Source organism: Mesoplodon mirus, assembly GCF_964341445.2.
Source record: "Mesoplodon mirus genome assembly, chromosome: 5".
In the NCBI taxonomy this organism is placed as follows: domain Eukaryota; kingdom Metazoa; phylum Chordata; class Mammalia; order Artiodactyla; family Ziphiidae; genus Mesoplodon; species Mesoplodon mirus.
Window position 1 is genome coordinate 1,732,324 of NC_138980.1, and position 24,498 is coordinate 1,756,821.

General features: G+C 51.5%; 2 protein-coding genes across 2 annotated transcripts in view; one reads left to right on the plus strand and one right to left on the minus strand.

Annotated features, from left to right (window-relative positions):
- Window positions 1-24,498, plus strand: part of ADAMTS2 (ADAM metallopeptidase with thrombospondin type 1 motif 2) — a 231,201-nt gene that overhangs the window by 142,767 nt on the left and 63,936 nt on the right. The window contains exon 5 of the mRNA XM_082621776.1: window positions 17,109-17,192. Coding sequence (XP_082477902.1) covers window positions 17,109-17,192 — 84 coding nt within the window. The remainder of the gene's footprint in view (window positions 1-17,108; window positions 17,193-24,498) is intronic.
- LOC309805067 (eukaryotic translation initiation factor 2 subunit 3-like) lies at window positions 17,517-19,167 on the minus strand. The gene is given in 2 exon segments (XM_082622888.1): window positions 17,517-18,114; window positions 18,117-19,167. Coding segments are annotated over 2 exon segments (1,317 nt in total). The 5' UTR covers window positions 19,095-19,167; the 3' UTR covers window positions 17,517-17,775.

Here is a 24,498-nt window from a genome sequence, read left to right on the forward strand (position 1 = left end):
GGGCTTCCCAGCATTTGAAGCCAAAGCAGCAACGTGCAGGACAGATGTGGCGGCAGCCGGCCCAGACTGTGCTCCAAGTGAGGCATTTGGTCAGCAGTGAGGACAGCCAGGACCAGGATTGAAGTATTTCCAGCTCCTAAGGCTGGGGGCCAGCCCTGGGCGGACAGTCTGTCCCCTGAGGGAGATCACAGAGGCCCTGGGAGGAGGGTCTGGTGGGGGTCCCGATGGCAAAAGACCTGGGGAATGTGGGCTCCAAGGAGAAGCAGAGGCCAAGGTGTCGGGCCAGGTGTCGGCGTGGCTCAGCCCTGGCAGCTCTAAGCCAGCTTGGTCTCCCTCATCATTCAGTTATTGTGCTTGCAGGACTCCCTTTGGGATCTCTTTGTGGCAGACCCTGGGCTGGGACGTGGGTCCTGGTGTGACACTGACATTTCAGGTTCATCAAATATCCACATGCTCCCCTACCTTCCATTTCTCAGCCTCCCTTGCACCTCGTTTTTGGGGCTGTGTGGCTAGTTCTAGCTAACGGCCTGTGTGGAAGGAAATGACGTAGGTCGCCTCTTGGCCAAGGCAGTTGAGAGCCAGTGTATCCACTCCCTCTCTCTCTGTCCTGCCACAGTGACCTTGGAAGTCACATGTCCCAGTAGCTGCAGCCACAAAATGGGGCAGGGCCGCCCACCCTGCATACGCCTGTGATGTGTGCAAGGAAACACACACCAGCCTTTACTGTATTAAGCCACTGAAATGTGGTAGATTCGCTGTTAACTGCAACACAGCCCATCCTGCTCTAATACACACAGCTCCTGTCCATACAGTACGGTCAGCAAATGTTTACTGGGCATCAACTCTATGTCAGCCATGAAGTAGGGCCAATGTGGGGAACAAGGGGCCCAAGTAAGAGGGGAAGTTGGAGGCAAGGAAGGCCAGTCAATGGAGGGACTTGGATGTGACTCTAAGGGCAGTAGGAAATTGCTAGAGGCGCTACTTCCTTCCAACATTAATGGGCAAGACATTTAATGCACTTTTTTCATAGGAAAATGGGAATTAATCCATCCCTCTTTCCACCTCAGACTCTCGAGGGTCAGAAGGGTTGGAAATATTTGCTGAGCATTTCGAGAGAGCCACCTGGATGTAGAAAGGGTCTCATGGCGTTCAGAACCCTCCCACAAATCCATTCAAGCACCTCTTTTGAGGTCCAGTTTCCTTCTTTTCTTCCTCAAATCTAGAAAAGTAACATTCTTTGTTTATTAAAATATGCTATATTTAACATGTACCATATACTATTTATGATGGAAAACTAGAATATATTCATATAGGTTTGTGGATGTTTTCTCCTATCAATTATTGCCTAGTACTTCATTTTAATGATGGCATAACATTGCACCACGTGACTGTAGCATACTTTTTAGGTAATTGATTATTTATATGTCTCATGTAACAAAATTTATTTCCCTTTTAGATGTTAGTTTGGCCACTAATAGTAATGAATATCATTATAGCTGAAACTATTACTCATCCTTTACTATTTCCTTAAACTAAGTTCCTAAAGGTACAATTCTTGGTCCACATTTATGTGCAGTTTAAAGCTTTCTTTGTCAGAAAGCTTTCTGTTCATTTTCACCTATTCATGTTCCATTGAGTAAATGCCCATCTCCTCACCTCTTCACACCGCCAAATCCTTTTTAGCTTTGGCAGTTGGATAGCTACAACAGGGATATACTTTTATTGTAAGTTGTAGGTATTTGATGGTAAGGAGGTCCCATTTAAAAAAATATGTATATTTTAAAACAGTGATCATCTTATATTTTTATGGTTGACCTATTCATGTTCTTTATTCCACTGGGACTTTAGCTTCTTTTGTGTTAATCTGAAGAACTGTTATATTAAAATAGGTTAATTTTTTTGTCTGATGTTTGTGTGGGAAATGTTTTCCCCAGTTTTGTGGTTTGCCTTTTGTTTTATTCTGTTTGGGGTTGGTTTGTTGATGGCTTACATTTTTGTGTGTAGTCATGTCCTGAAATCTTTTTCTCCCTGGTTTTTCCCTTGGGGGCTGTCTTTGGCATTTCATGCCCTCTCCAGAAGTTAGTCTTCTGGAGTTTCTTTCTGGTTGCCCCCAACAGTGACTCCCATGGCCTGTTGTCAGCAGCATCATTTTCTAAACCCCAGCCCTCACTGACCACCTGACCATTCTTGCTGTGCATTCAGCTGCGGCAACCCCACACCCAGAATGTCTCCTGGGTACAAAACTCCCGGGGCCAAGTGCAAATTGAAAATGTGGTTCTCTTATTCAAAGAGCAGGAAAAAGTGTCATAAAAGGTACCTATACAAAGCCTTTTCCTTTCGTATACAGTCTTTCAACTTGTCAAGATTTTAAAATTTTCTATTTATTATCGCTCTAAGCGAAGAAAAATTAGGATTTTTAATTATAATCATGCATTTTACCATTCATCTTTATATTGTACAAGGCCTGTTTTAAATGCAGATATTAGAACATTTAACCAGCATGGGGAAATCACCAAAATTAAACAGATTTGTACTTTATGGCTTGTGCCCGAAGGGTGCCACAGGCTGACCAGAAGTTCAGACAAAGCACCAACCAGACTTAAGAAGGTTGGGAGGAGGAAGACAGGCCTCCCCAGGATTGGAGCCATGAGGGAGCACTCCCTGAGGGCCCCCGGTCCTGGCCAGGGATGCAGGTTGTGCCCCCGGGGCCTGACAGCTGCCTGTCCTGTCTCCCGACAGCTGCCACTGAAAGAACACAGGGCATCTCCCCTTCCCACAGGCCGACCGCCCCAACCCAGGTCGTGCCCTGCCCCAAGATGCCCCAGGGCACATGTGTCCACCTGACCCTCCCTGCACCTGCATGCAGGCCCCTGCAGTGGTCACTGAGTGGGGAGTAGGAAGCCAGGAGCCTGTCCTGTGGAAGAGGGACCACGTGTGAGCCAAGGCTTCCCTGTCCCAGCGGATTTCACTCACAAAACACAAATTCAAAGGTAAAATGATGAATTTCAAGATGGTAACCCCAGAGCGTTAAGCCCAAGTGCAGAGCCCTCCTGGGCGTGGGCCCTGGTCACTCGCCCCTGAACCCAGGACCCTGAGCCTGTACTTCCTGCCTCAGGCCCCATTCTTATGGCCCATCCCCATCCTCTACTCGTCTGGAGGCTCAGCTCAAATCTACCACCGCTCTCGGCTCCCTGCCCAGATGAAGAAAGCTGGTGCCTTCTGAGCACTGAGGCCAGGCTGTGGGCTGAGGCCTCATCCCCTGGGGCCGTCTGCACTGATTTTTACCTCTCGTACACCATAGCCTTGAGCTTGCTGGCCAACCCAGGATGAAGCCCTGTGTCCTGGGCCCAGGGTCCTTTAACCGGGCCAGAGAGGCTGGGACCCCTTGGGGAAGGCTGCCAGAGAGCCTCATCCACATGTTTGAGGGAGGAGGGGTCTCGATCCCACCACCAGTAGGCTGTGAGGATGGAGTGGGGAGCACTGGCAGATGTGCGGCCCCTCCAACCATGCTGGCTCCTCCAGGGCCCCTGTCCCACACTGCTGCTGGGTCCCGCCTTGGTCCCCTACTTAGGTGTGCCTTTTCGGCGCCAGCCTCCCCCTGCCGCCATCCCGTTCCTCCTCCTCCTGAGTCTTCAACTCTGGCTCATCTTCTGACCTTCACCAGGCTCAGCCCTGAGGACAAGGAACTCCCCTGTGCCCGGGCCCCCTCTGCACTGGGAACTGCAGTCCTGTTGACCCCTCTTCCTTGGAAACAGGCTTCCTGCCTTGCCTGGAGCTCCCAGGCTGGGAGGCAGTCAACACTCCTGAAGGTGCCTGCTGCTGACTCTGGTGCCAGCCCTTGAGCTAGTCTGTGCTTTCAAACTCAGTGCTGTGGCAGTGCGAGCCTGGCACACCAAGGAGCCATGCGGTGACGCAGCCCTCATGTTCGCGGTAACCTCCAGTTACCTTGTCAGGCATGGACAGTGGGTCTTCTCTGGGTTCAGGTGAGTGGGAGGCCAGGGAGGAATGCCTTCGGGGAAGACTCGAGAGCCATTATTAAAGTTATATGTTTACAAATGCACTTTTAGAAGTAAAACCTATTCATGCCAAGACTTCAAGAAATATAAAACTTAGGCACAAGACTAGTGCTTCCTATATGGCTTACAGCATTTAACTAAAGCCTTAATTTCAGGCCTACTCTTCCCTGAGCAATCAAAGGCCTTGGTGGTTGCTCGGGCTCTCAGGATCCATAGAGGACTAGCAGTACTGCCTGACTGAGCTGCTCGTCTGCCTGCACTCCTTCTAGATGTGAGGCAAGCCAGTGTGTTGGGTGATGACCTGCCCCAGAAGACGGCTCTTTGCTCCTGGGAGCACGTCCTCTCAGGAGGCCTGCCAGAGGCTGCTGAGGCCACGGTACAGATGTGAGGTGTCTCCCCCTAAAGTGCCACTTTTTCCGAATGGCAAGCATTTTAAAACATCCATTTTATATGAAAGTAAACTGGGACATATTACTGAGTTAAAGCAAAATTCGCCTGAATTTTTCAAGATAAACTGGAGCATCTAAAGCAGGGTTGCCAAAACTATAGCCCAAATCCGGCCCATCATCTGTTTTTGAAAATAAAGTTTTATTGGGACGTGGCTGTGCCATTCATTTATGAATTGTCTATGGCTGCTTTTGTACTACAATGGTGGAGCTGAGTAGTTGGGACAGAGACCATACGGCCCACAAAGCCACTCTCTGGCTCTCAAGAAGTATTCGCTCTCAGAGTATAAAGAAATCTTCTACTTGCTTAGGGCCCACCTTGAGCTGTGGCCCCAGCACTTTATAGTTGCATTTGCCTCCCACTGTTGTCCGTGCACACGGGCATACGTGTTAGGGAAGCATTGGGCGTAGAATGAGGACCAGCTTTGGAGTCAGAAGCAGTTGCATCCTAATCCTGGCTTTTACCTACCTGGCAAAGTTCCTGCCTTGCCCTGAACTTGGTTTCTTCATCTTTACACCTCCCACACACTCCGATCCGTAAAGACTGGCACACTCACGGACAAGAGGTACCCCCCGGACACAAGCTCCCTCTCTCCCTCTTCAGGCTTCTGAGCCCCTGCAGCTAGAGCAACCCTTTCTTGCTGGCCATTGCAGGAACCTCACACTTGAGCTGAGCTCCACCCTCTGCCTGCTCAGACCCCAGCCCACCCCCACCCCAGCTTTGCCAGCTGAATGGGTCTGTGAGGTCACTTTGGGGATTCTTTTTAAAGCAACTGAGTGAGCATTTTAAAACTACATGGTAGGAGGAGCAAGATTTCTGGGCCAGCAGAGCTGCTCCTCCCACCTGGGCTAATTGCTCATATTCTGGAAGAATTCCTGCCTGCCCACCCCCACCCCAAGCATCTCTTCTGTCAGGGACAGTCACACTCCTTAGGCTCATGGAGAACATGGGATCCAAAGGGGTTTCTGAGCTTTCAGAGCCGAGGCCATACCCTTTGACCCTTCCTAGTGTGGGATCAGTCCTCTGTACAGTATGTTCTTAAACATTTTTTGTTGAATGATTTCTGTCTGTGCCAGGATTCAGATATTTTCCCTCTTTTCTTTTCTAATTTAATCCAGAAATTGGCCTGGGCTCACCAAAGCCTTGCCAGGATTTGCAAACAATCAGAGGCACATGGGCTCCAGTTCTCATCAACTTCCAGGAATGCTGGGGACACGTGGTGATGGTGGGGAAGGCAGCGACAGGACAGGAATGTTTTCTGCTGTCTTGGGGGTGATCTCGTGAACTGGCCACAGAGCTGCAAACCCGCCAGGGGGAAAGCATAGACCCAAGTCCCATTCACGTGTCTCTGGCTCTGGTTCTTGGGGAAGAGAAAAACATCTCTGAAACTGGACACTAAAACTTGGTTCCCTTAAGCTGAAGGGAAGCAAGCAGCGCTCCCGGGGCAAGAGGGACACGTGTGGGTTTGGGCCTGGCCGTAGCAAAGGATGTGAGGATGGGGAGAAGAAGTTCCCACTGTCACACGGCAGCTCCCCAGGCCCCAAGGTCTGCTGGTGCTGTGGCCACAGCCGGACGTTCCTGGCACTGTTCCTGTTCCTCATGCTTGTCCCGCTGGCCTGAGAGCATGGCCCTGTGTGCCACCAGGAAGTATGACTATCAGGCCCAGCAGTGTGTGAGGCTGATACAGTACTTAGAAGAAGGCAGCGCTCTCAGATGCTGACAGGAGCCAGGCAGGAGGCCTAATCAGGGTGTCCAGGCTGTGGACAATAGGGAGTGGTGGGGACTGGGGCGACAGGAGAGGCGACACCTCTGGAGATCCCCTCCTGGGTTCCGTTCACTTGTGGTCATTTAGGAATAAACAGACACACTCTTGTGAGCGCCCCAGCCCACCCCACCGAGAAGCTGGAAATCCAACTTTTACAGGAAAGCTAATTACTTTTCAACATTGGCAACAAATTGAAATTAAGACCTTACACTGCACTAGTGAATCAGAACGTGACTGGCCGGTCAGCGGGTGGATTGTTCCTTCAGGCCTAGAAGAAAGGAAGCGACTGCCTGCCCTGCCCTGCTGTATGCCGTGATGGGGGATAATTAGTGCCACCTCCTAGGGCTGTTTTGAGCATGGCTTGAGTTAAACACCAGAAAAGCGCTCAGTGGCTCTCTGGGCACATGGAGAGCATGCCTCAAGTGTGAGCTGTCCCCGGTCATGTATTTGCTCCTTGGGCGCTCTCAGAACCCTGGTCTAAATGGGCCCCACTCTGGGCACTGGGGTGCAGAAGCAGGCACTCATGTCCCTATGCTCAGAGAGATGGGAACACGGGAGGGGTGGGGAGCAGGGCAAGGAATCCGTAATTTCCTCCTGGTTAATATGCCTGCTGATCATGCAAGTACCACAGGGTCACAGGGAAGTGTGCCTCAGATGAGGGCCCCTTGCGCTGCCCCTAATGCAGAGGCAGAGTTGACCGGGAGGGGAGCATGGTGTAAAGGTTCAGCGGCATCTCCACATCACAGTGCAAGGTTGGGCCCGACTGGAGTGTCGGGTGCTTGGGGAGAGCAGGAATGAGGTTGGCCAAGCCTTCTGTGCCAGGCTAAGGGGCTCTCGATCCACCAACAGACTTGTCAGGGGAGTCATGAGTTTGCTTTGGGGTCTAAAGAGACAGAAACATCTCTCTCAGGGAGTTTGGGGTTCATGCCTTTTACTATTGGAAATGCCTCTCCCTATGGCCTAAGAGGCTGAGTTTTCACACATGCTGGCCCCAGGCAAGGAGGCACTTATATGATGGCTCTACGTTGCCCCAGTGGCCCTGTGAGGTTCCCTTTTCTAGGGAAGGTCACTGAGGCTCAGAGAGGCTGGGTGGCACAGGTAGGGTGTGGAAGATGAGATTCCCATACCTGTGTGGCCTGGGTGCCAGTCCTCTCCCCGCTGCCCACAGCCCCGACTGTCTTTTCCATCTATGACTCTTCTAGCTTTTCCCCTTGGCTTCTTCATCCGTTGTGTCTTCCTGTTCTCTCTAGGGTTTGCTCACCTACCCACCCACTCATTCACTTAGTGCACGTCTCTAGAACACCTGCTATGTGCCAGACAACAGTTCTAGGTGCTGAGAATGTCGCGTTAGCAGGCCTGAGGCCCTGCCTGCAGGAAGTCACATTCCAGTGGGGACGGGGGTGGGGGGACAGTAGATGCCCCCTCCTCCCAGGGATGGTGATGCGGGCAGAGAACGTTCTGATGGGGGGAGCCGAGGCCTGTCCTCACCTCTGCCTCTCCTTCCCTGAAGTGTGCAGCACTCTCCTGCCCCCCTGGACTCCCCTACACCCCACTCCCCACTCTGGGAGGCCCCCTGATAGCTGATGAGGGAAGCCTCAGCGAAGCCTGTCCTTGGCCTCCCTGGGGGAGCTGGCAGTTGTCAAAGCAGGAGTGAGAGTCCCCCCGAACGAGGAGGGCCGGGTAGTGTCACTCCTTGGTGACAGCTCTGGGCAGCTGCAGAGTTTGTCTTCTGCAAGCTCCAGCAAGGAGGTGACAGCCGAGCCAGAAGAGCAGAGAGCACCACTTCCCGTCTGGCTGTCCCTCCCATCCAGGTTCCTCCTTGGCTGCCCCCTGTGCTGCAGGAATTGTAGCTGAGTGACACTTGAGTTCTCCTCCACTGCCCAGGGGGCCCTTTGTTGGCATGTCTCAGGGGGGTTAGGGGTTCACACAAAGACGCCAGAAATTTAATGTCAGATTCAGAGGGTCTGCTTACCTGGTTTTGCGAAGAGCCAGGCACAGAGTAGGTGTTGAGGAAATGTCTTGTGAATGAACGAATCAATGAGTACATGAATTCTCATAGAGTGACTGTGGTCCCACCGACTCCCATAAAAAATAGGCTCTATCTGGGACTTCCTGGTGGTCCAGTGTGTAAGACTCCGTGCTCCCAATGCAGGGGGCCCGGGTTCAGTCTCCGGTCAGGGAACTAGATCCCACGTGCATGCTGCAACTAAGAGCCCACATGCTGCAACTAAAAGATCCCGCGTGCTACAACTCAGACCCAATGCAGCCAAAATAATAAATAAATAAATAAATATTTTTTTAAAAAAATAGGCTTTATCTGTCCATGGAAAAGAAGTACCAGGAGCATAAGTGTTCTTGTCCTTTCTTCCTTGATGCTCAAGGCTGTTTGTCTCCAGCATCTATGGTGGAAGTTTGAATCACCAGGTCGTAGGAATGTACAGTTTTAATTTCAGCAGATTTGCTAAATTGCTCCCCAGAGCCTTTGCCCTGGTTCCCACGCATGCTCACGTGGGTGAATCTCCCAGTTTCTCTGAGCCTCTGTTCCCCAGTAGGTAAACGGGGGTAGTAATGCTCCCTGGCAGGGTGCAGGAGGTGAAAGGTCGTGCCGTGAGGAGGCACCTGGCACAGGTCTGGGAGGGTCAGAGCTGACCAACGAGGTGCAGCTGTTGTTCCTTCATCCACGACGTCTGCCAAACCAGCCCAGCTCTTGTCCTCGAGAAGCTTGGCTCTCTTGGGGACACACTGGCTTGCCTTAGTGCAGCCGGAAGGACAAGGGCCTGGCTGGGGAGGTCAGAGCCGAGGTGAGCCTTGAGCTGATGGACCACAAGTTGGCACTTCCGAAGTGGACAAGGTGGGGAGGGTGCAATTCTGTGCAGACCTTCAGCGTGTCCTGGGAATGGGAGGCCTGGAGGGGGACAGGCATGGGGGTGCAGGGCAGGGTGGCCTCGGAGGGTAGAGCTGGCCAGAACGGGGGAGCTTGGATTGATCCTGAAGCTTTGGGAGCCAGTTGGGTTCTAGGCATTGAGGAAGCAACAGCTAAGGATGCAGAAGAGCCCCCAGCTCTCAGCGGGCACAGACAGGTCCAGCGGAGGGAGGTGGCAGTTAGCAGACTAACAAACAAATGAAGGGATTTGAGGCCGTGATGGTCCAGCAGGGGGAACGGCCTGGAGGAGAGCAGCATCCAGGTGAGCCTAGCAAGCTCTGGGGGAATGTACACGGCGGAGTGAGTGGGGGCCAGCCAGGTGCGGGGGTGGGGCAGTCCTCATGCCCCTCCCCACCTGAGCCTAACAATGAGACGGGCCTTGTGGGCTCCTGTGGCCCTTCTGACCCTGAAGTGACCTGGGGCAGGTACTTGCATGTCCGAGAACTCAGCCCCTCTGCCTTTGATTCTGGGCTCCCTGTGTGTAGCAGGGTATGTTCATCCATCTTCTCAGCTGCCTATTTGTTCTCTTCTTCCACATTTCTGGGCGCCTGTTCCCAGCCTGGGCCCAGGTGGTTAACACACTGCCTTGCCCGGGGACAGAGGCTGGCAAGACAGTGCAGCTACTCAAACAGAATCTCGTGGTGCGAGGGGCCATGTGCTGCACGCAGGACAGGAGTGTTTCCCACTGTGTTCCAAGGTGGCTCCTTACATTCTGGGGGTTAGGAATCGTGCTGAGTGATTTCACTCTGGAGGAGGGATATATTCGCAGCAGACAGCTCTGGCAGTGAGCTGTGATGTTGCAAGGAGGGTTGCTCTGAAGCTTACGAAGTTTGCTGGGAGGCTCACCTTTCCCGGTGAGCCCCTTGCCTTTGCCAAAGGCACAGGTGACAGTGTGGAACGGTCAGGGTTTCCTTAGTCACTTCTGTGTCAGTGCCTGGTAGGCAGGATCCCTCCCTTCTTCCTCATCACGTGGGGGACCCTGGGGCCCTAGTGGCAGTGGGGAGAGGCTGGCCTGAGTCCTCGCCATTTTTGCTGTCAGGTCTGGCCCCAGACTCTTTACCTGGACTGCTCAGGTATGCTGAGCCCCACCTGGTCCAGGTCTGGTGCCGTGATGACCCATCCAGTCTGAAGCCTCTGTCACCCCGACCAGCATAGGCAGGAGCTTCTGGAGCCCACACACACCTCTCAGGGGCTGGGGGTGTTTCAGGCCACTACTGAGGCCAGTTTACTCCCAGGAGCCCCTCCTGTTTCTCACCTCCTGCTAGAGCCACCGTGGGAGGGGACTCTGCTCTTGCAATATGGTCTCATCTTAGGGTCCAAGTGGGGAGCAGGACCCGTAGCTCTCAGGATCTGTGTTTGACCCTAAAGGTGTGTGAGGGGCCGCAGCAGGGGTGGGGGGCCATAACCCTGGATCTGACTTCCTGCCTCTCCTCAGCCTGCTCCCCTAACCTACATCAACCAGGGCAGGTGCTTCTCCCCTGTTCCCCTCCCCAGGGACCTCCCAGGTGCCATGGCCCCCCTCCCCATGGTGGCATTTTCCCTCTTTCTTTCCTTGGGTCACATGGTGATAGGGAAGCGGAAGAATATGAATTATAGGAGGGACGAAAAATCATTGTTTTTTCAAATGACATGCTGGTGCCCAGTTGCTCACATCACAGGGGTGGGGTCGTGCTCACAGGCTCTGAGACAGGGATGGCGTGGGGGGCCGGGGAGGATGCCGTGAGGTGTCACCACCAGGGGCCTCCCTGAAGTGCTTCCCCTGGAGGAGGCTCCAAGCCAGGCCCTCAGGGCTCTGGTCAGGGAGGGCTGAGGAGCTCATGGGTGACATCCCAGGACTCTCCAGGGCCAGGGCCGCTGCCAGCGAGAATCAAGATCCCTGCCTTCTCTCTTCTCCTTCCTGTCAGTGCCCTCCAAACTGGCTTGGGGGGGACGGTGGGCTCTAGCCTTTGGCCTCAGATGAGTCATTCTGTGTCCTGTGGCCTCAGCAGGGTCTGTCCTTCCCTGTTCTGCGGCATTATCCCTTTCTGATGAGTTCTCGGGTGGTGAGTGGGAAGTTTAGGCCCCAAGTGGTGGTGTGGCTGTTGGTTACCCTGTGGTGGAGCTGGCAGGGAGAACCCCAGGTCTGGGACTCTCCAGAGCCTAACCCCCCCAGCATGGGCTCTGGAAAACAGCCTGGCTGTGCACTGCAGTCCAGGCAGGCCTTTCCTGGTGGCCCTGAGGAGAGCCCAGGTGGGCCCAGAGAAAGGACTCAGGGTATTTGACCTTCTGTCATTTGATGACAGCTCTACTGAGTCTGTGCTGTGTGCCTGGGATTTTGCTGGATGCTTTAAATATAGTGTTGAGGTCGGTCCTCGATACAGCCTGAGGGGCTAGAACTAGCATTGCCTCCATTTCACAGATGAGGAAACTGAGGCTCAAACAGGCAAAGTACCAAACCCAAGTCACAGGGTAAGATGGTGGCCGAGCCCACCCTGGAACACGTGGCCGAGCCCACCCTGGAACCCATGCAACCTGATGAAGTGACGAGGTATGGGCAGCTTCTTGGAAGTAATCAGCACCAACATGGGCAGTTGTTTAAGGCAGCTTTGTTCCTTCATTTGCACAGTAAACATTTGTTGAGCCTCCACCTAGATTCTGGGCATCAACCTACTTGCCTGGGGGTGGAGGAGCCCATCCCCACCCTGGGGACCTGCAGAGATGTCCCCAGGCCCAGGAGAGTGTGACCTCATGCAGGATTGGGGACTGAACAGTTTCACCTTCGTGAGAGGAGTCACAGTGGGGGTCCTGGGGGCTGAAAAAGGGGGTCCACCTGCCTCCCATTTTTGTGCACAGTATGACCTTAGTAACTCCTGTCCTGCCCATTTGCATTTCATGGCAGTTTGATATTTTGAGCAGAGGCCAGAGTCGTGTTTGTTCTTGCTTTGCCTACGAAGCATTTGCTGAGAAACGAGTGGTAAAGAAGATCTGCAAAGGGAATGTTTATTCTCACAATGAGACTGGGCTTTTGCAGTCCTGTTTATGTGTCATGAGATGCACACGAATGAAAATACTCGCTGGAAGCCCGCAGACTTTCTGCCCTAGGTTCTACAGCACTTTCTTCACTTCCACCTCCACAGTGGCGGTCCAAGCCTTCTCCTGGGGGGCTCAGAGAGACCAGCCTTCTTCCCAGTTATGTCAAGGGTTCCTGGAGAAGCCACAAAGCAAAACGGGCCATGTGCCTACCTCCTGAGGCCTCACGACAGACTCCTCCAGGCCTGGCTTCTCCCCCCAGGGTGCTCGGGCTCCTTCTTAGTTGCCAAAGCTTGGCTCAAGGGAAGAGGTGGTAACTTTCCTGAAAGTTGGACGTAAGGGTTGGGAACCCAAACAGCCTTTCTGCCCCTGCCTGCCTCAGTAGGAGCCCCAAGACCTGGACCAGCCCCCTCTGTCCTGACCGGTCCCTCCACCCTGGCAGGGGAGAAAGTCACCTCTGCCCAGCAGCCTCAGGGCACCGGCCAGGGCTCACTGGACGCCCAGGGCAGAGCCCTGCCTCAAAGAAAGCCAACGTTCACATCATCCTGCAGAGCCTGTGTCCCTCCTTATTGTCTATTCCAGAACAGAAACCTGGCTGCATCTTTGCATAAGCAAAAGGCGCATGACGATGTATTTCCCCAAACAAGAGAGCTCTTGGCCTCTCTCTGCACAGAGAAGGGCTGCGGCTTTGAACCTTTTCCCCAAGGTTTAAAGATTCCAGGATCAATTTCTCAGACAGGGCTCAAGGACATTGTCCCTGCTTCCCCTCCTCCTGCGGTCTGGGCAGAGGTGAGCACACAGGCCTCAGGAGGGCAGGTGGGGGTGGGGAGGCACTTGGGCACTTAGCTGGGTCTTTGATCATTACAGGGCATCGTGCACCCTGCTGCTGACACATTTTGCCCATTTCCTCTTGTTGCACGTTTACCAATGTTATTCACTCATTCACCCATTCAGAACTCTTTACTGAGCACCTACTGTGTGCTTGACACTGCTAGGGACACAGCGGTGACTGAGGAGGAGGGGTGCCTCCACATCAAGTGCATAGTCCAGTCTGGGAACAACTACTTTAAGGGCTCACTTTGAACAGGGGACAGTCATGCTGGGGGAGGAGGATGAGAAACCAGAGGGCGCTTCAGGTGCAAAGGCCCTGAGGTAGGGATGGGCTCCCTGCGTAAGGAGCTCACAGGTTAGTGACTGGACCATGGTGCGCAAGGTGAGGGCAACCTGAGAAGAGGGAGCGGGGCTTTGATTTTATCCCAGTTGCAGTGGGAAGGCCCTGTGGTGGCGGTAGGAGGAGGGTACCAAGGTGGTAACTGCCCTCCTCCTTTGAAATACATCGATTGCTCTTTGTTTTTTCAAATGCTCTTGTAGTTAAAGAATTCAGAGGCTGGAGAGGGAACTCCAGGTAGGAGCCATCGCACAAGCAGCAGGAGAGGGCAGCTGGCTTCCAAGAAGGCAGAGCTGTCAGGAGTGAGGGCTCCTGGAGGAAAGTAGCTGAAGTGGAGCTCAGAGAAGCCAGCCAGGGCCAGCTTAGAGAGGGCCCCAAGCGCCAGGCTGAGGGCTGAGGCCTGTTCCTGAAGGCACCGGGGAGCCATTGAAGGTTTCAGGCAGAGGAAGCAGGAGGTCAGACCTTTTCTGAGTGGCGACCATCGTGAAGAATGATGCGTGGGGCGGGGGGGACACGAGGTGGGAAGGTGCTGCTTCCTTGTCTGCCTGTGGAGGAGATGGAATGGGAGTCAGGGGAGGGGCGGGGAGTTGGGAGGGAGATGTTTGGAAGCTGCCTTCTGTCTTTGTGGCTCTTTGTGCCATGTCTGTTAGCTCTCTGCTTGGCGGAAATGTTGTAGCTGTGTCCCTATTATGGAGGCAAGTGTTTTACTGGGCATCTTACTTATTGCCGGGGGTCTCTACACCACAGCGGGCCCTGCTGGCTTCTGGCCTCACCGGCAGCATCCTGTGGAGAGTGGGATGCAGCTGGCCTCAGGGGGCTATGGCAATTTCACAGCCCCCTGAAAAGCTGGCGTGGCCCTGACGGGGCGGGGCAGGGCAAGGCCCAGTCCTCAGCAGAGCCAGCCTCCTCCATGGCCCACAAACCCTGCATTCTGCCCTTTCTGTTTCTGATGAGTCGCAACGTGTGGTTTGGGAGGCAGACACCAGAGGGGAACCCGTTTGCAGGTGGGGGGATTCTGCCACACCACCGTAATGAGCAAGAAGATGTCCCAGGCCACCTGGTCACCGTGGGGGTCCCACCTGCTTGGGAGGGGGCTGCGGAGGGCCGGGCCTCAGGTGAGGCCACCGGGAGGGCTTGTGAGTGGGAATCCAGGTTGGGGATCACCCAGAAGGTCCAGCAGCTGCCAAGAGGTGCCTGTGCTGTAGGGCGAGGCTGGGGCACACCCAGCTCAAAGCCTTTCCTCCCTAAGAGGAGCAAACTGTGTGCAGCTGTGTCCCTGTGTGGACGGGCAGAGGCTTCCTAGGAGAAAACAGTGAAAGGTGCACCACAGTGGAAGGCTACCTGGGAGGACAGGGCTGGCCTCCTTGCTGGCTATCTGCTGGGCGTGCTCCAGACGTGCCTTTTCTAGCTCCTCAGTAGTCCCGGAGGCCCAGTTGGTCTCTGAGGCCAGAGTCAGGGTGCCCAGCCCAATTGACAGGAGCTGGTGGCTGATGGGCAGCTCAGAAGACAGAGCTTCCCCAGCTGGGCCCTCGCTCAGCAGCCTGACACCCCCTCACTGTGGACCAAAAAGTCTAGTTTGACCCTCAAAAGTGGGCAAGGACCTCCGTGTTTAGGGGGTGTGCACCCGGTCACCGTGACCTCATGGGAGGCTGTGGGGCGATATGACTTAGCAGCAGTGACTAATACAGTTTTCCTGTTTTCACCAACATCATTCCATCATGCATGTGTGGAAGTCTAGTCCTCACAAAGCTTTGTGACATGGGGACTGTCATTCTTGTTGTACAGAAGCGAAGGCCCGGCAGGGGTGAGTTGGCAGAGCCTCCCAGGGCTCCACCTTGCCAGCTGCAGGTGTCACCTTGTCTGGCAGGTGGCTCTCAGTGCCAGCGTCCACCCTCTCCAGACTCATGCACCGAGTCACAGTGACCATCCCGTAGGGCTATCAGTCGTCCCTTCCCTGCAGGAAAGCCAGGTCGGGACAGAGAAACAAATTCTAATTGGAAGGTAGATTTGTGGGCAGGAGGCTTCCGGCAGGGGCCGCACTTAGGGCTGGCTGGTGGCCTCCCTGGACCCCGCCGTGCACATTAGCTGTGCCTTCAACACACAGCCGTCTCAACACACAGCAACGGTGACAGTAACCACCAGGCTCCTTGTCTAGCATGCCCCATGTGCCTGCCTGTCCCATCCATCGCGAACTGAGTTTCCTTGCTAACTCTCAGATTTCCCAAAGGGTTTTCCTACTGTTTATAGGTAGCAATTACCGTTGCTCAGATAGAGATTCTAAAAGCTGGGATTCAGGGGGAGTATGGCACTGGCCTGAGATGACAGAGTGGGCTCTGGAAGGCATGCTTGGCGGGGTCTGCCCTCACAAAGGGTAGGTCAGCAGCCTCTGGGCTCGGTCTGCGTACAGGGAGGGGTTGCATGACCAGTTCGTGCCTCTCCACTGAGTGATGGTATGAGTGGATCAGTTCTTTTGACGAGTGTGTCCTGAGTATCTGCTGTGTGCTGGGTGCTGGAGACATGCAGGGAAAATACAGCTGGCCATGCAACTCACAGTCCCGCTGGGGACACAGAGAGCTCAGGAAGCAATGGACCCTGGTGCTCGCTGGGAAGCAGATCAGACCTGGGGGCCCTTCCAGGAGGAAGCAGCCACGAGGCTGGGCCTCCAGAAGAGTAGGGTTTTGTCAGGAAGCGAACGAATGAAGTGGATGGCAATGAGGCGGCCGTTCCAGGTAAGATCCTGAGAGCGTGTGAGTGTGGGAAGGAAGGCTTTGTCGGCCCTGAGCCCAGGGTTAACCTAACCAGTGTTTCCAGGGGCCTCCCTGGTGGCGCAGTGGTTGAGAGTCTGCCTGCCGATGCAGGGGATACGGGTTCGTGCCCCGGTCTGGGAGGATCCCATATGCTGCGGAGCGGCTGGGCCCGTGAGCCATGGCCGCTGGGCCTGCGCGTCCGGAGCCTGTGCTCCGCAACGGGAGAGGCCACAACAGTGAGAGGCCCGCATACCGCAAAAAAAAAGAAAAAAAAAAAAATAAATAAAAATAACCAGTGTTTCCAGAAAGTCATGCTGGCTGTGCCGTAGGGAAGGGAGGGTTCCTCACCTTTCTTGTGCAGTGGACCCCTTTGACATCTGGTGAGGCCCCTGGGCACCTGCACCAATAATGTTTGTAAATGTAAAAAATTAAATACATGATAATAAAAGAGTGAAGAAATACAAATGAAGCCAATAGTATGAGCCGCAGTTATCAAAACAGAGCACAGAAAGCACCTTTGTGATATAGCAATATCTGTTCTTAATGAACACATTAAAAATTAGATCTGGTGGTGTGTCTAAAATGACCCCCCTTTCCAAGTTGTGACGAGTGTAGACAACATTTTACAACCACCAGCAGCAACTGAGGAGTAATTTCTGCCAGTGACAGCCCCGGCATTGCCCCTGCCACTGGGGTTTGTGGCCTGTGTTCACCCTTGAAGGAAAGGCCATGTTGCATTTACAGTGGTCGGTGTCCCCATCCCAGTGTAGGCTCCAGGTGGAGAATCCCTGAGTTGGTGGGAGGGGCTGCTGAGGAGGGAGTGGCAATATCCTGGCAGGGGTTAGAGGGAAAGGAAGGGATGGATTCAGACTTGATGGTGATGCCTGGGTATAAAGTGTGGCAAAGAGGAAGGAGTGGGGCTGGGTCCCAGGGTTCTGGCCTGAGGCCTAGCTGGGTGGTAATGCCATTTGCAAAGCCAGAGCTGGTCCTTGGGCCTGTGGTTTCTGCTGACACATCCCTGATTGTCTTTCAGGTCAATGAAATTTATCATGATGAGTCCTTGGGGGCCCACATCAATGTCGTCCTGGTGCGGATAATCCTGCTGAGCTACGGGAAGGTGAGTGGGCACTGCAGGCTGGTGCCTTGCAGACACAACAGAGCCCCCGCCTCTGTGGGATGAATGGGGCCCTCCAGTGAGGTGCAGGCCTCCTATAAAAGACTTTGTGTTGGCCAAAACCACCCTGCCTCTCCCTGGCTGCCCTGTGGTTCCTACAAGAAACAAGGAGCTTGTGAGCCACGCCTACTCTCCTTTCAGCCTCACCCCTTTTAAAATTTAGGTGTTTTTTTTTAAGAAGAAAAATTTTATTTCAAACAGGTTCAGTGGTGTGTGCGCTACAGCAAAGGCTGGTTGTAGCAGTTTCCTTTCAAACCTGTGCTGATGTATAAATTAGACATTTTTTGGGAATGATTAATTTCTGGCAAAAAGTAGATTCAATCCAACATTATGCCAATTTTTACATTTATTGTAGACCCTATTTTAGTACTAGGGGTTAAATTTTCATCACCAAAAAATGAGAATAACCTTACAGCTACTCCTAAGGTAATGAGCTATGCAATTAATTTCTCACTATTGCTTTGAAAATATACCCCTAGGTGGTTAAGAGAAATTCCAGCTCCATCCAAATCTATTATGTAATTCTTCAGTCATCATCTACTGTTGGCTTGATTGTCACTCCTCTTCTTATTTGACCCCAACCAATTAAACGCCAGTGTTTCTCAACTCTTTGGCTAAGGGCAATTTTTTCTCCTACTTCTGTGCTCACAGGATTAGTCAAAATGATTTTGCCCAAATCAGCCTTGACCGCACTAACTCTTCCTCCTGTCGACAGGGATCCTGTGTTCACCATAAGCACTTCATTCTTAGACAGCTTTTGCATTTTTGCTGCTTTCTTGTCTCCTTCAGTGCGTACACCTAGAAGCCGTCTAAGCAGGAAATAGGAAATTTCCAATTCTGTGAGGATTTCAGGTAAAGCTCCAACTGTGCCATTCTGTCAGCCTGGCACAAAGTGGGGTCAATTTTTCTTCCAACTCCAATAAGACCCCCTGGAGCAGCATATTGAAGACCATCATGCTCTGCGAAAAGCGATACAGTTTTGGAAAAGATGGGTTTACACATGAGTTTCCCTTCACTATCTTTGGAAACAATACCAGGTCTGACTTCTATCTCCTGGCCCACCTTTAAGGCTCCTTTTAGAATACTTCCACCAGCTACACCCCCCTTAAGGTCATCAACCTCACAGCCAGGTTTGCTGACATCAAAGGATATAATAACAATAAGTCGAGGTTCTGAAGTAAAGTCTCTTGGGGGTACTGGAATTGTCTTTACTAGGTACTCGCAGACAACTTCAATATTGTATTTTAGCTGAGTAGAAATTGGAATAACAGGGGCTCCTTCTGCTACTGTACCTTGTACAAATGCAAGGATCTGTTCATACTGTTCTTTAGCCTGGCTTTCTTTTACCAAATCAATTTTATTCTGTAGAATCAAAATACGCTTCGGTTTCATGATTTCAATAGCAGCCAGGTGTTCAGTAGTCTGAGGCTGAGGACAAGACTCGTTACCAGCTATCAACAGAAGAGCTGCATCCATCACTGCGGCACCGTTCAGCCTAGTAGCCATCAAAATATCGTGGCCAGGGCAGTCAACAAAGGAAACACATCTGACTAATTTGAAGTTCCCTTTGGTCCCTGGAATGTCTGTAGGAAACTCATCAGGTGTACTACTTCCACAGGATCTATAACATTCTGGCCGAGGACAACTTGGGTCTTCAGGTTTATATATCTTAGCATTAGCATAGCCAAGTTTGATTGTAATATTTCTTTCTAGTTCATTTTTGAACCTGATAGTGTGAACTCCGGAAATAGCTCTTAAAACCCTAGATTTCCCATGAGCTACATGACCAACTGTACCTATATTTGTTGTGCACTGTCTGCTGATAACTTCATGTGAAAGTGGCATCAACTTGGTAACATCCAAAGTGTTGAGATCTTGCCGAAAAAGGTGCGGCTGCCCTAAAGTCACACCAGCCTCGTGACCCCCACCCCCCCACCCCACCCCACCCCACCCCGCTATCTTGCCTGGAGGACGCGGGCCTCTCACTGTTGTGGCCTCTCCCGTTGCGGAGCACAGGCTCCGGACGCGCAGGCTCAGCGGCCATGGCTCACGGGCCCAGCCACTCTGCGGCATGTGGGATCTTCCCTGACCGGGGCACGAACCCGTGTCCCCTGCATCGGCAGGTGGACTCTCAACCACTGCGCCACCAGGGAAGCCCACCTGCCATGGTTTTTTTACCCACAGTTTCTGGCCATGCAGGGCCGCACGGGGAAGGAGAGGGAAACTGTGGGGGAGCACCTTTATTGTGGTTTCCTCAGGAAGGACCAGGTGAGACGGAGTAAGCAGGCTTAGGATTGGCCAGTGTGAATAATTTTCAGCGGGCTCTGGAGCATTGGGGCTGCCCCTAGTTGTCTGGTACCTGGCCCTAGTGATTTGCACAGGGGATAGTGGGCTGGAGTGTGAGAGCCCAATGAAGGAGGTGGCTGGGGGTGTGGACTCTGAATTGGTTGGTTTGCATTTGAAGAGCATATGATTCAGAATGAGTTGTTTACTGTCTCTAGGAATTGGCTGACCCTGGGAGGAGCAGTTCCTCCCAGGTCAGCAAGGCCCTGGATGTCAAAGCGTCAGAAACAACCCGTGTCCTCCTCTTCTCTTGCCACGTAGCTGCTGTTCTAACTGAGCAGTCTTGCCCTTCTTATTTCCCTTTGCTGTCAAACGTGGAACCGTCTTTCCTAGCAGCATGCACGGGTCTATGCACCAGGATTAGAAAGCCCCCAGGCACAAAGACCTGAGATGGAAAAATAAGGGGGTGCCTGAAAGGAGAGCTGGTGAGGAAGGAAGGAGCCCCATGGTGCCGGCCAGTGTAGACTGAGCAAGTGCCTGTGCCAGGCAGCTTGGGAACGCTTTACACGAAATTATCTCACTTCGTCCAAGGACAGATGGGGAGGTGGAGCTATGAGGATCCCACTTCACAGATAAGGACACTGAGGTTTAAGGCAGTTCAGTGGCATGAGTAGCCAGTGGTATTTGGCTCCTTAGGAGTCCAGCTTCTCACCCTGGCAGCCAAATTCTGGAGTCCTTGGTCTGACCCCACGCGGTATGAAGAAAGTCAGGTCATAATAAGATGAGGCACATCAGGCATCGTAAATTATGCAAAGGGTTAACTCCTTTACTCAAAGGGAGAGAATCTCAGTCTCACAAAATAAAATCGAACTGCACACAATGTACAAGGCCTGCAGTACAGAAATGACAATGAAGGACCTTATGGCTGGTCAAATTCCAGGAACAGTGGACCTTGAGCCCACTCTTCCTACCCTGGGAAGTGTGACACTCTCAAGTGATGGAAGTGACCACAGTGAGAATAGCAGTCGTGGTCCTTCATGCCCCATGGAGAACATAAAATATACCAAAGCGGACTGTCAGATCAAGGGAGAAATTTGCAAAAACCTTACTGCAGGAGTCTTTCATACCCTTTTCAAGACCTTTAACAGATCACATTTTAAAAGGCATAGGAGTTTCCCCTACCTCCAGTATCCTTGTTACTTAAAAAAAAAAAAAAAAAAGCCTTCTCAGTTCAAGCCTTCTTTAATAAGTTATGCAGTCATTTATAGCCAATAACAAATTTTCATGATTTTTAAGAGACAATATCCCTGCATTGATATCTTCTATCTAGAGCTGCACTGTCCAGTCCAGCAGGCACTAGACACATGTGGCTACTGAGCACTTGAAATGTACTTAGTCCAAACTGAGATGTTCTATAAGTATAAAGCATATGCCTGGTTTCAAAGACTTAGTACAAAAAAAAAAACACAAAAAAAGGAGAGATGTAAAATACTTTCTTAATAATTTGATATTAATGAAATAATGTTTTGGATATATTGGAGTAAATAAAATATTTTATTAAGTTAAAAAAAGGCATAGGAGTTTCAAATAATATAATGGATAAAGTTAAATTAGTAGTTATATCATTTTTTCCCCTTGCCCTATGGAAAAATGCCTTCTTTTAGAGGAATCATAGAACACTTAAAAATTACAGAAGTACTTTAGGTCATAAAGAAATTTTTATTTTTATTTTAAATTTTTATTTATTTATTTTGTGGTACACGGGCCTCTCACTGTCGTGGCCTCTCCCGTTGCAGAGCACAGGCTCCGGACGCGCAGGCTCAGTGGCCATGGCTCACGGCCCCAGCCGCTCCGCGGCATGTGGTATCTTCCTGGACCGGGTCATGAACCCGTGTCCCCTGCATCAGCAGGCGGACTCTCAACCACTGCGCCACCAGGGAAGCCCTTAGTGAATTTTATACAGCAAAAATAGTGTGAGCTATTCTCTGACTCGGTGCTCTAAAACTAGGTGGAGGGAAGGGATATATAAAAAGAATAAATCCAGTCTCTTTGAAAAAAAAATCTCCTAGGAAGAATAATATTAGACCCTCCGTTGCAAACTATTGGGAAAACTAATGAAAACAAGAATACTACAGATACAGTACACACCTGTGGGTTGTGGCCAAAGCTATATTCATAGGCAGGTGCTTTCCAAGATCACACAGAGCGAATGAAAACAAGTTAACCCTGTATTCAGCTCGGTAAGTTAGAACAGATGTTAACAACCACCCAAAACCAAAAACCTAAAGAAAGTAAAAATAAGGAAATAGTTCAGAAAAAAAGCAGAAATTAATACATTAGAAAATAGAAAGAAACAATAGGATCAATCGAGAGGAGAGCCTTGGAAAAAGCAAATCTCTGGCATATTCAGTCTAGAAGAAAAGAGAGGAAGCATAAACTAAAAGGAAGAGTGTGTATAATGCAACCCACAGCGGGATGCTTATCCCAGCTGAAGGGAAAGCTTTGGAGGAGGTTGCTGCCCTAGGCAGCTGTTGGGAGATCTCCACCTGGGCCTTCTCCCCATCCCTCGACTCTGACACCCAGTGGTGGTCAATGGAGGATGAATGTGCACACCTTCTTCTGCAGGTAAGCAGGCAGGTTTGTGGCACAGCGGTGCACTCTGGGCACGCAGACACAGTACACAGCCAGGGAAGGCTGGGGTGGCCCAGGCCCAGTGATACAATTCCAGCCTCCGTCCTTGGAATGTCCCATGGGACTTTGCCCATCCCCACTGGAGCAGCCATCAACATGTTCGCCATCCCTTCCCCTCCTGAGGCCGGGTCCTACCAGTCCCTCCATTCCTGGCCTGAGACCCCCTTAACATCCTCCAGGGTCTGAGGAATTTTCAGGTGTGTAGTGTGAGGGATGGGCATGATTATATCCAGCCCCCTCCCCCCTTTCTACCTCTGGAGAGGGGCCATGGGAAACTTCACGTTGTGGGGTAGGAAGGAGAGGAGAGCCACCAAGTGGTCTGGGCCCTAAAAAGAAAAATTGGAGAATTGTGCACGGTTAATTGCTTACCAACACTGGCAAAGCTTTGGCTCTTATTTCGCCTAAAAACTGTCTGGTTCCTTCTCCCAGTGTTGATTACTCAATGGAACAAAGCCTTGTTTATTTTAACTACTTTCTGGCAGGCTCTGTGCTAAATTGCCCCCCCCCCCACCAAAGCTGTTTCTTCTTGTTCTTCTTTCCTTAAGTGTCACAGGCAAGTAGAAACCTGGTAGAAACCAGGTAGAAAACCTGAAGGTGAGATTTTGAGAATCTTCGTCAGGGACCTGGAAATCCTGGGGAACAAGGATTTCCTGGGGAAATGGGAATATTTCAAAGCTGACTCCAAAAAATGTAGAAAATACCACAATAAGCCTCATAACCATGGTGGGAACTCAAATTCTTCTCTGTTTTCAAAGTTATCTTAAAATTACCTCTAAATAGAGAGTCAGATAATCTATTTTTTCCAGTCTGTTCTTATTCATTTGCAAGGAATTATTAAGCAAAGATAATGCAATACCACATAAACTGTTTCAGAATATATGTATATATGTTCTGAAATCCACCCAATTTATCTTTATAGCCAACATGATTCCTACACACAAAGCTGCCAAAGGTAGCATATCTAAGACAAAGTACAGACCTGTTTCACTTCTAAAAATAGGTTTAAAAATTCCTGAGGCTTTAAGCATTTAATTCAATAATGCATAAAGAGAAACTCTCACCATGATAAAATAGGGTTTATTCTAGGAATGTGATGATTGTTTAATATTAGAAAGTCTGTTCATATAATTCATCACGTCCATTTGCCTAATGACAAAGCTTGTCATCTAACAAATACTTTTTAAAAAAATATTTATTTATTTATTTGGTTGTGCTGGGTCTTAGCGCAGGGTCATGCGTGGCATGTGGGATCTTCAGTTGGGCATGCGGGATCTTTAGTTGTGGCATGCAGGATCTTTAGTTGTGGCATGCGGCATCTTTAGTTGAGGCATGTGGGATCTAGTTCCCCAACCAGGGATCAAACCCGGGCCTCCTGCATTGGGAGTGCAGAGTCTTAGCCACTGGACCATTAGGGAAGTCCCTAACAAATACTTTTTGAGGGTTTTTTTTGTGCCAAGCGCTGTGCCGTGTCACTGATGTGGTCCCTGACCTCAGGGGCTGCTCTAGAGCAGAGGTGCAGGCAAGGAAACAGTTACAACTGAGGGCTCAGGGGCTTGGTCGGGGCAAGGGGGGCAGGCAATCTTATTTAGAGGTTAGGGCAAGCGACGGGAGGCAGTGACTTTTCAGCCATGGGGAGGGAGTGAAAGGAGGAAGAACCAGCACAGGGAGCGGTGGCTTAGGAGAGGGTGGGTGGCATCAAAGGGGGGACCTTAGTGAGCTGTCCTGGGACCGTGGCCACAGGGTGAAGAAAGGAGAGAAGATGAAAGAGAACTTTAGGAGGCCAAACCAGGAGCAGATGGGTGCTACGCGGGTGAATGTGGAGGGACACTGAGTCCGTGCCTCGGGCAACCTGGTAGATGATAATGCCGACCCTGAGATGGAGAGCATGGAGCCGGGGGGCAGTGGCATGTGGGGGAGAAAGGCGGTGAGCTCAGGGGAGACGTGCTGAGTTTGAGGTGCTTTGTGCCACCCCAGTGGAGATAGCCAGGGAGATGCTGGCATGGGGAACTGGAGCCTGGAGAGAAGAGATGAGCGTCCTTTGCAAAGGCATGGATGGGGGTGCACGGAGAAGCACACCGAGTCGGGGGCACCTGAGAAAGAGCCCCAGGGGGCTCTGCTGAAGGCACCAGCAGGGTAAGGAGTGTGATCAGCTCCATAGGAACTGAGAGGGTATCTCATGGTTTTTAAAAGATCTGTGAAACTAGTAACAGATGGTAACATGACAACCCAAATTTTATTTAAAGGTAGAAAAAGAAGCACATTGTCCCTAAAAGTG